Source organism: Mirounga angustirostris, unplaced genomic scaffold (assembly GCF_029215605.1).
Source record: "Mirounga angustirostris isolate CCGP_5_RB_7025 unplaced genomic scaffold, mMirAng1.0.hap1 SCAF_11, whole genome shotgun sequence".
Classification (NCBI taxonomy): Eukaryota; Metazoa; Chordata; class Mammalia; order Carnivora; family Phocidae; genus Mirounga; species Mirounga angustirostris.
Genome location: NW_026991719.1, coordinates 111,778,228 through 111,789,650, shown reverse-complemented (window position 1 = coordinate 111,789,650; position 11,423 = coordinate 111,778,228). Strand labels below are relative to the sequence as shown.

The 11,423-nt window shown below is 44.1% G+C and overlaps 1 protein-coding gene across 1 annotated transcript in view; it reads right to left on the bottom strand.

The window, feature by feature from the left end:
• Positions 1 to 6,963: 6,963 nt before the first annotated feature.
• The window catches only part of ADGRG4 (adhesion G protein-coupled receptor G4), an 83,769-nt gene continuing 79,309 nt past the window's right edge, over positions 6,964 to 11,423 (bottom strand). Inside the window, 2 exon segments of the mRNA XM_064573628.1 lie at positions 6,964 to 7,148; positions 9,583 to 9,750. Coding sequence (XP_064429698.1) covers positions 6,964 to 7,148; positions 9,583 to 9,750 — 353 coding nt within the window.

Sequence of the window (11,423 nt, the reverse complement as noted above, 5' to 3'; positions counted from 1 at the left end):
TCAGCCCCCCATAATCAGAGCTGAAGGGTCCTAGAAGTTGGGTTCAAAATATATTTTCAGATATGTGGGGGAACTTTTAGAAAGCAGTACAGCGAAGCAGCTTCACAGAAGAATATAATGAGTTGTTTTTAAAAATTATTTATTTATTTATTTATTTATTTGAAGGGGGGGGGCAGAGGGAGAAGGAGAAGCAGACTCCCTACTGAGCAGAGTCCAATGTGGGACTCTGGGATCCCAGGACCCTGCGATCACGACCTGAGCCGAAGGCAGACGCTTAACCAACTGAGCCTCCCAGGCGCCCCAAGAATATAATGAGTTGTGAAGTCTTCTGGAGAGATGGCGCAACACCATAGACCACCAAGCTCGTTTTCATATATCGATTTTCCTCAGAGTAAGGTCAACCTGTGTACCCAAGATCTCTTAAAATCACCATTTATAATAGCACTGTTCTCCATCATCCCGGGATGCTTATTTTGAACTCTTCAGCTTTCTCAACATGTCCTGATATACCCTAGCCTTTATTTTATTTTATTTTATTTTTAAAGATTTTATTTATTTATTTGACAGAGAGAGAGAGAGAGGGAACACAAGCAGGGGGAACAGCAGAGGGAGAGGGAGAAGCAGGCTTCCCGCAGAGCAAGGAGCCCGATGCGGGGCTCGATCCCAGGACCCCGGGATCATGACCTGAGCCGAAGGCAGACGCTTAACCGACTGAGCCACCCAGGCGCCCCTACCCTAGCCTTTAAAAAACAAGTGAATACATGAATGAGGTGTGTGTGTGGGGGGGGAAATCCTCTTCCAAGCATGGTTGCACTCTCATTGAAGAAGTATGTTACTGAATGAGCCATTCATTCAACCAAAATACACTCAGTCCTGTATTGTGTGCAGTGGGCAAATGGGGGATTTTCCCTACCTACTTGTCCATTCTTAACAGCACCCTCATTTCTTTTTGCAGAATGACATCTCCCCCACTGTGGGTGTTCTTGGTGGGATGATAAATCCAAGCTCCTGTCCTACCACTACCAAAACCAGGTTTCTTCTGCCATATCCCTCATCCGACTGCTTAGTGCAGCACAAAATCTAAGCTCAGCTGATCAGAAGCAGTCTCGTGAGACTCTGAATCTTAAGCTGACAACATGAGGATAGAAGAAATTACTCTTTATTTTTCCCAGGATTGATGCCCTTACAAGATGTTTCCTGGCTAGGAAGCTACCCCTATGGTTCCCGATCTGCAGACTTCTTTTTTTCAAGCCCTATTCTTTAAACTTCCCATAAATTATTTGAGTTCCCCAAGCCCATTCCACCAATTCCCTTTCCCTTGGGTAACCAGAACTGACAATATTGTCAATTTAAAGACATTTTGTTTCAGTCGCTAGCCGCCAAAGAGCCTTGACCGAAACAGTGTGTCAGGCACTGACTTTAGAGCAATTGACAAGACAGACAAGGAAGGGTTCTGCCCTCATGAGGCTCACATATGCGTGGGTAACATAGGTTTACTTAGCGCTAAGATAAGAAACCCTAGATAAGGAAGTCAGCCATTGCTTTCATATACTCCGCATTATAGACCATTCACTCATCCATGTGTATGATGAATATGTACGGAGGGCCTATGAGGTGCCAGACGTTATAAGAATGAATTTAATCCATCTCATTCTCTAATCAACAGAAGTATAACTAGGTCCTTTCTCCATTGCTCCAGACTCATCATGTCCCCTAAATGCTTGAGGGTCAGGACCAGAAAGACATCTATTAACGATAGGCCTGAGCTGTCAAAGAGACGAGCCTTACCTCCTCTTACCCTTCCAGCCACCAACCTTCCCGCGTTTCTGGGTTCAGGGGAGGCAGACCATCACAGATGGTCACCGTCACCTTTGGGACTTCTGACAAAACAAGTAAAGATTCAGGTACTAGGCAGGAGCTTCTTCAGACTTGGTCCAGATAAAGTGTAGTACTGTTCAGTGCTTTCAAGCTTGCCCGCAGGGTAGCTAAGACACAGCAGAGAATCAGAAGACAGAGCCCATGCCTTGTAGCTCCAAAGGGGCTTTGTAAATTTTCTGACCTGTACTTCATACAGATCATTTGCCTGTGGTATTGAGAAATGAAATCCTGCCTTACCGAAGCTGCCCCCCTCCAAACCTAGAATACCCCACCTTCAGCATGACTAAAAACCACATCATTGACTGCCTGTGAAGCACTACTCTTCCACCATATCTTCGCTGCTTCAATCGTTGACTCTTCTAGTGTGTGTATCTGGTCTCCTCAAGTGGACGGTAAGCTGTTGGAGGTAGTGACCTACGGATGACACCTCTGAATCTTTCTCTCCATGGCATGGCTCAATGAATACTTGGGGGTGGATTGTTGATTGAAAGCAGGACAAAGGTTCTAGGGTCTCTTCCATAATCATGTGGGCCTGCCTTCACACAAGTGTCAGCCATTTTGGGGACACAGGAGGAGCAAACCAAAGGATGCCTGAGAGATGTTTAATCGGTGTTTTCCCTATAATTTCAAATTGTTGTCTAATTTGTGGAAAACCCATGTTTTACTAATTAGTAGGAGGAGTCATGACAGGAATCATGAACTTTTCTATAAAATGTTTTTGTTCTTTTTTTTTTTTAAGATTTATTTATTTATTTGAGAGAGCGAGAATGAGAAAGAGAGAAAGAGTACATGAAGGGGGGGAGGGTCAGAGGGAGAAGCAGGCTCCTCGCCGAGCAGGGAGCCCGATGCGGGACTCGATCCAGGGACTCCAGGATCATGACCTGAGCCGAAAGCAGTCGCCCAACCGACTGAGCCACCCAGGCGCCCAAAATGTTTTTGTTCTTGACAGCACGTCAGGTCATTAGAGACGGCTGTACATTCATCGCTCCAGCAGGAGTACAACAGTCATGGGCATTTTCACAGCCAAAATGATCCCCCAAGTCAAAGCATTTGCAGAATGTATATATTTGTAGATTTGCTAATTATACCCAAGTCCTGTCCCTAAATTTGTTTTTTGAATGAAGGTGACAATATTGTCAGTTCTAAGACATTTTCCAACATTCAAGACACAGTTTGTTCATTCTGTTAGTCCTCTCACACATACACACACGCACACACACACATGCACACACGCATGCATGCACGCACACACACTCACACACTCACCTTCCCCTACAAAAAAAAGTACACATACAGACCTATGGAAAACGATGGTTGTGGGATTACCTCAAGAGCAAAATTTCGTAGGCAAGGGGATTGACTCTGAGGCAGGTATCCAGGGGCCTAAGGGCCTGCCTACGTTTTTTTATGTTACCTCAGATGGTAGAAGGGGCGGAGGGGAGTCTATGAGCTTCGTACCAGTGACCGGCACCAGCGCTCTGGTCCATTTAGTAGTCAGCATTAACTCTTGCTTACAGGATCCAAGGGGGTAGCTTTAATGGGGCAAATACGGTCGGTGCGCTACAAGGGGATCAGAGGTAAGAGGGTTAGTGGGTTATAAAGAGAAAGGGGTTCAGATGTACTGTGTTTCACTGTGCTTGAAAATGTGTAGCCTTCATGTAAGTCTCACTTGAACTCTGTAACGAATGTACTACTACTGTTATTTCCCTGGGTCTCAACTCTAAGAAGTGACAAAGCTGGGATGTGAAGCCAGCTCTTTCTCATTGGAAAGGTCCAATCCCCCATTTAGTGCCTAAAGAGCAATATATTCTCTCAGTAAAATATTCAAAAGATATCAAGAGGCATAGGGTGAAAAGTCAATCTCCCTTCTTCCCAGATACCCAGTTCCCCTTCCTGAAGGCAACCACTGATACCAGTTGCTTGTGTATCCTTCCAAAGTGTTTATCTCTTTATTTCTTGCTACCCAAGGCCATATGTGAGCAACCTGCCTGGCTGGGAAGGCTCAGTAGCAATATTTGGGAGAGGATTAAGAAGGCCACACAGCGTCATTTGCAAATATCTTCTCCCATTCTGTGCACTGCCTCTTTGTTTTGTTGACTGTTTCCTTTGCTGTGCAGAAGCTTTTTATCTTGATGAAGTCCCAGAAGTTCATCCTCAGTGGGGAAAAGCTGAGAGCCTTTCCCTTAAGATCAGGAACACGTCAAGGATGCCCACTCTCGCCACTATTGTTCAACATAGTACTAGAAGTCCTAGCAACAGCAATCAGACAACCAAAAGAAATTAAACGTATTCAAATTGGCAAAGAAGAAGTCAAACTCTCTCTTTTCGCAGATGACATGATACTTTATGTGGAAAACCCAAAAGACTCCACCCCCAAACTACTAGAACTCATACAGCAATTCAGTAATGTGGCAGGATACAAAATCAATGCACAGAAATCAGTTGCTTTCTTATACACTAACAATGCATCTGTAGAAAGAGAAATTAGAGAAATGATTCCATTTACAGTAGCACCGAAAACCGTAAGATATCTCAGAATAAACCTCACCAAAGAGGTAAAGGATCTATACTCTAGGAACTACAGAACACTCATGAAAGAAATTGAAGAAGACACAAAAAGATGGAAAAACACTCCATGCTCATGGATTGGAAGAATAAACATTGTTAAAATGTCTATGCAACCCAGCGCAATCTACACCTTCAATGCCATCCCGATCACAATTCCAATGACATTTTTCAAAGTGCTGGAACAAACAATCCTAAAATTTGTATGGAATCAGAAAGGACCCCGAATCACCAAGGAAATGTTGAAAAAGAAAAACAAAGCTTGGGGCATCACGTTGCCCGATTTCAAGCTATATTACAAAGCTGTGATCACCAAGACAGCATGGTACTGGCACAAAAACAGACATAGACCAATGGAACAGAATAGAGAACCTAGATATGGACCCTCAACTCTATGGTCAAATAATCTTCAACAAAGCAGGAAAAAACATGCAATGGAAAAAAGACAATCTCTTCAATAAATGGTGCTGGGACAATTGGACAGCCACATGCAGAAGAATGAAACTCGACCATTCTCTAACACCATTCACAAAGATAAACTCAAAGTGGATGAAAGACCTCAATGTGAGACAGGAATCCATCCAAATCCTAGAGGAGAACATAGGCAGTCACCTCTTTGACATCGCCCACAGCAACTTCTTTCAAGATACATCTCCAAAAGCTAGTGAAACAAAAGCAAAAATGAACTTTTGGGACTTCATCAAGATAAAAAGCTTCTGCACAGCAAAGGAAACAGTCAACAAAACAAAGAGGCAGCCCACAGAATGGGAGAAGATATTTGCAAATGACACTACAGATAAAGGGCTGATATCCAAGATCTATAAAGAACTTCTCAAACTCAACACCCAAAAAACAAATAATCAAGTCAAAAAGTGGGCAGAAGAGATGAACAGACACTGCTCTGAAGAAGACATACAAATGGCTAACAGACACATGAAAAAATGTTCATCATCATTAGCCATCAGGGAAATTCAAATCAAAACCACACTCAGATACCACCTTACATCAGTTAGAATGGCAAAAATGGACAGGGAAAGAAACAACAAATGTTGGAGAGGTTGTGGACAAAGGGGAACCCTCTTATACTGTTGGTGGGAATGCAAGTTTGTACAGCCACTCTGGAAAACAGTGTGGAGGTGCCTCAAAAATTTAAAAATAGAGCTACCCTATGACCCAGCAATCGCATTTCTGGGTATTTACCCCAAAGACACAGATGTAGTGAAAAGAAGGGCCATAGGCACCCCAATGTTCATAGCAGCAATGTCCGCAATAGCCAAACTGTGGAAAGAGCCGAGATGCCCTTCAACAGATGAATGGATAAAGAAGATGTGGTCCATATCTACAATGGAATATTACTCAGCCATCAGAAAGGAGGAATACCCAACTTTTACATCAATGTGGATGGGACTGGAGGAGATTATGCTAAGTGAAATAAGTCAAGCAGAGAAAGTCAATTATCATATGGTTTCACTTATTTGTGGAACATAAGGAATAGCATGGAGGACATTAGGAGAAGGAAGGGAAAAATGGGGAGGGAATTGGAGGGAGAGATGAACCATGAGAGACTATGGACTCTGAGAAACAAACAGGGTTCTAGAGGGGAGAGGGGAGGGGGGATTGGTTAGCCCGGTGATGGGTATCAAGGAGGGCACGTACTGCATGGAGCACTGGGTGTTATATGAAAACAATGGATCGTGGATCACCACATCAAAAACCAATGATGTATTGTATGGTGACTAACATAACATAATAAAATTAAAAAAAAAAAAAAAAAAAGAAGGCCACACAGCATCGAGCTTAGCTACAGAGCAAAAAGCGGGCAGAATTCATCCTCCGCGCTCACTGTTGCCTCTGGGTGACTCTTTTTCACCTCTATCCCAGCACTCTCCCGCTCACCCTGACTTGTCCCTTCCTCCATAGAGAGAACCACCAGCCTCAAGCAGCAACTACTCGTTATATTCCTCAGAACCCTGCTCACTGTCCCCTCAGGGGCTGCCTTGGCTGAGAAATCCATCCCCACTAAGGAGTTCACTGGTGTCTCTGGATTAATGAGCCACCCTCTTCACAAAACATGTTTACATGTCAACAAAGGGATTCAATCAAAGAGTGACTTGAATAATGGGGATTTCAGATGCTTTGTCATGACAGGCCAACAGGATATTTTTTCCCAAAAGGTATGACCTTGTGACTCTTCCTACTTCCCCTGTGAGTGTCAAGCCAACTGGATATCCAAAAACCTTGGCCACCTGAAATTATTTCATTCCCAGTGCAGTAAGGACCCTGATCTTGATTCTTTTCTCTCAGGATAGGACACTTAGAGTTTCTGAAACAAAATCTCCAGTGCTGTAGACATGTGTCCCCAAATATACCATAACTATAGGCTCAAATCTTACCTAGAAAAAGAAAGCAACAACTATAACAATGAATAGGAGAATTATTCTGACTTTAATATCCACTAAATGCTATTTCATTCTGCTCCTTCCAAAATAAAATTTAGAATAAAAGTCGGAGCAGATGGCTTCACAAACCCAACATTTTCCCTAATCTGGGGCTGGGGGGAGGTGGGTATCTCTGCTGGGAATTAGTCAAGAAATCTTTGTGAGTGGAACTCATTTTGACTTCCACAGGTAATATTCTTCCCACATAATTAGGCACAACTTCACAACTCAAGGGAGAGAAACAGTAGGGATCTTCATCAAAGTCACCTGCGTTAAAGAAAAAAAGAACATTTTCAGCCATGGCATCGGGGACTTCGCAGATAGTAGAAGCATCAGACATTTTTTTTACCACACGAAGGAGCGAGTAGAGGAATTAGAAAGGAAGTAAATGTGGTGGGGCTTTCCTTGGATAGTTTATACAGATCCAGGGTAAATTCATTCATCCCAACAGCACTGTTTGGGCTATTACAAGTGCATATGTTCTTCCCACATTGTGAATAACTGGCTGTATTATTCATAGTAACCTTAACCTAGGGGAGGATATTCCTGGACAAACCTTGAAGGCCTTCAGGAAGGGACAACACAAACTGGTAACACACACATATCTACAGCCCCTGTGAATCTGATATTCTTGCTCGGAAGCCTTTGCCGTTTGTCAAGCCTGAGAGCGCCCAGTGGTACAGAAGGCTCGGCTTCACTCCGTGCTAATGGAAATTAAGCGGCTAGCTCTGATTTTCTGAGGGCCACATCCAGACTGCAGATTTGGAACCTGTGGTCCAAGAGGCTACACTACCTGCCCTACCAGCTGAGTCACGGTCACAACCCCAGGCCCCTCGGCTCTCCGGATCTATCGCTTGGTACAACAACACTAAAATCCTGGGCATGGTATTAAAAACAACCCTAAAATCCTAGGCACGGTGGGCTTACCCCCCCCCCCGAAGAAAGACACGTACATTCAAGCCATATATTTGCTAATGAAACTATATCCCCCAGGGACAGCAGGAGAGCCAATACCAATTAACCCTTTTGCAAAAATGATATTTCCCTATCAGCCTCAACTATTATCTACTAAGCAGCTTCCACAACTCCTGCCCTCTATTATATGCTATGGCTCCCCAGTGCCTCCATATGAGCACCAGAACGTATCTGCAAGTTAGCTGGCCAGAGTGATGGACACTTGTGGGCACGGAAAGTGTCTTTCCATATGCATCAACTTTCCCATACAGAGAAGGAGACTGAGACTGTACACTAGTTAACCAGCCTAAACTGGGAAACAATGTTGCCCCACACAGTCCAGAAGCTGGTAGGCACTTTGGAGATTATCCACCCATCCTAGCCTCCTCATGTTGAAGGTGGAGAGAATGTAGCTCTGAGTAGGGGAGAGATGTGCCCAAGGTCACAGAGTTAGTGACAGAGCTGGGACTTGAACCAAAGCCTTCTGACTCCAAGTTTTGTGCCTTTGTCTTTTTTTTTAAGATTTTATTATTTTTTTAAATCTTTTTAGTCATCTCTACAGCCAACGTGGGGCTTGAACTCATGACCCCACGATCAAGAGTCGCATGCTCTACCAACCAAGCCGGCCAGGTGCCCCTTGGTGCCTCTATTTATTTTTTTTACCCACCATGCTGATTCCAGATTGGCCGCAGACCTTGGAAATAGAACTGCTGTGTGAAGCCAACATAATGAAAAATACAAGTGGCAGTCCCACTACCAGCCCTGAGAAGGTGTGAGAATGACTACAGCCGGGCCGCCAAAGCTGTTCTGTATGTGTGAACTGGAATCGACTTTGGTCCTTAAGAAAGGCAACCAAAGGTCACTGCACCATTGTCCAGCTGGAAGTACACAACACAGAGGCATCACAACATCAGCTTGAATTCCCAAGTTCTTGTTCCCTTTGCTTTTCCCTTCACTTTGGGCCTTCAGATCAATCCTTTCCTGGAGTGCCTGGGTGGCTCGGTCCTTAAGTGTCTGCCTTTGGCTCAGGTCATGATCCCGGAGTCCTGGGATGGAGCCCCGCATCGGGCTCCCTGCTCGGCGGGAAGCCTGCTTCTCCCTCTCCCACTCCCCCTGCTTGTGTTCCCTCTCTCGCTGGGTCTCTCTCTGTCAAATAAATAAATAAAATCTTTTAAAAAAAGATCAATCCTTTCCTTACATTTTCCCTCCCAATACCCACCTCCACCTCAACAACTATCTCTGTACCTAGAAATTTAGCTTTCTATGGAAGAAGTTGAGCAACTAAGAGTGTCGTGCAGCTCAGTGGGTGTTCTTGGTGGCGTGCGAGCCAGGCCACCTGAGTTCTGGCCCCAGTTCTGCTGCTGACGGTGAGTGAGTGTCCATAAGACCCCTTTCCTTTCCCTGCTTAAGGTTCCTCATCTGGAAAATGAGGGGATCACACTGGACATTGTCTAAGGTTCCTTCTGGCTTTCACAGTCTCTGACCGTTGTTTTGAATTACACATGAATTTGTTTTGACCTCTAGTCTCTTCCCTCCCATCTTAGTTGAATAACCCACCAGGTTTGCACTTACTAAGTTCACTAGGTGCTTCTATATGCACTTTCTCAGCCAGGAATGAGCCCAAGTATATACGTGCACACGTGTTTTCAGTTTTGAGGAGGTAGTATCTCCCAAGACCACGTATGTGGCCTCACATTAACTCAATATTTCTGGAATGCAAGGGTAGACAGCATAGATTTTCTCTCACCATTTGGGAAGCTGATTTCTGAAAGAGTGCATTGTGCAGAGCCTGAAGATTTGAAGGTAGAACTCGTGGCAGTCGACTTGAGGGATGGTGTCAACAATTTGTCCTGGAAGGTTTTCTTCAGTCTCTCTTGTTTATACCCAACATGTAGCCCATACCTGCTGTCCCCATCTGAAATGACACCAGAAAAGTTAAAACCATAAAACGCATCAAATTCTACACTTAACACAGGCGAATTGCATGATGTGTAAATTGTACCTCGATAACCTTGTTAAAAATATAAAGCTCAATGCACAGAGCATCTACTCTAGGTACCTCAAGGAGTCAGCTTCTCTATGAAGTTGTGAAAAGTAAAATTTATACTGTAATGTGTGATACAGGCAGAGCTAATCCATTTACCAAGGATGCCTGCTTTCCTTAGAGCTTGGCACAGAGACCAGTGGGTTACTGACATGCCCAGCATAAAGGAGGAAGTTCTCTGTGCTACTTGTAAAATCTTCAAGTTCAAGCACTTGCCTTCCCTAAAAGAAACAGACTGGGCTTTGCATTGAGGCTGAAAGAAGCTGTCTGAATTGGATGGAAGAGACTTTGATACATAGAAAATCAATTTGCAAAGATACCATACGATCCAGCAATTGCACTACTGGGTATTTACCCCAAAGATACAAATGTAGGGATCCGAAGGGGTACATGCACCCCGATGTTTATAGCAGCAATGTCCACAATAGCCAAACTGTGGAAGGAGCCAAGATGTCCATCGACAGATGAATGGATAAAGAAGATATGGTATATATATACAATGGAATATTATGCAGCCATTAAACGGAATGAAATCCTACCATTTGCAATGACGTGGATGGAACTGGAGGGTATTATGCTGAGCGAAATAAGTCAATCAAAGAAAGACATGTATCATATGACCTCACTGATATGAGGAATTCTTAATCTCAGGAAACAAACTGAGGGTTGCTGGAGTGGTGGGGTGTGGGAGGGATGGGGAGGTTGGGTGATGGACGTTGGGGAGGGTGTGTGCTCTGGTAAGCGCTGTGAATTGTGCAAGACTGTTGAATCACAGATCTGTACCTCCGAAACAAATAGTACATTGTATGTTAAAAAAGAAGAAGAAGAAGAAGAAGATAGCAGGAGGGGAAGAATGAAGGGGGGGAAATCGGAGGGGGAGATGAACCATGAGAGACGATGGACTCTGAAAAACAAACTGAGGGTTCTGGAGGGGAGGGGGGTGGGAGGATGGGTTAGCCTGGTGATGGGTGTTGAAGAGGGCACATTCTGCATGGAGCACTGGGTGTTGTACGCAAATAATGAATCGTGGAACACTACATCAAAAACTAATGATGTAATGTATGGTGATTAACATAACATAATAAAAAAAAAAGAAAAAAGAAAATCAATTTGCCTGGACTGGAGATATTCTCAGAGACAACATCGGGGTCTATCTCATCTTCCACTGTATAGGATGGGCCATCGCTCCATCCAGCTAGGCTTCTTCCTACCTCCACTCTCTCTCCTTGCTTCCCACATCCACTCCACCCACTGTTGGCTACAGGCCAGAAAGCCCCTGTGACCCAGGGCCTGAAACACAGTAGGGCACTCAATCAATATTCTTTTGAATTGAGTTGAGACTGAGGTGACAGCAAGGACAAGCAATCCAAGAATCTGGGCCAAAAGAGAAGTTTCCTCAAGTTAAAATATGGCCCAAGTCACATTCTTCACTTGACTTCATTCATCTCAGCACAAAAGTATAAATCATTTTCATGACATAGAAACAGCCTCCATTTTGATGCCGATGCTCTATGAACTCAAGTCAAGAGACAAGTTAATCAGAT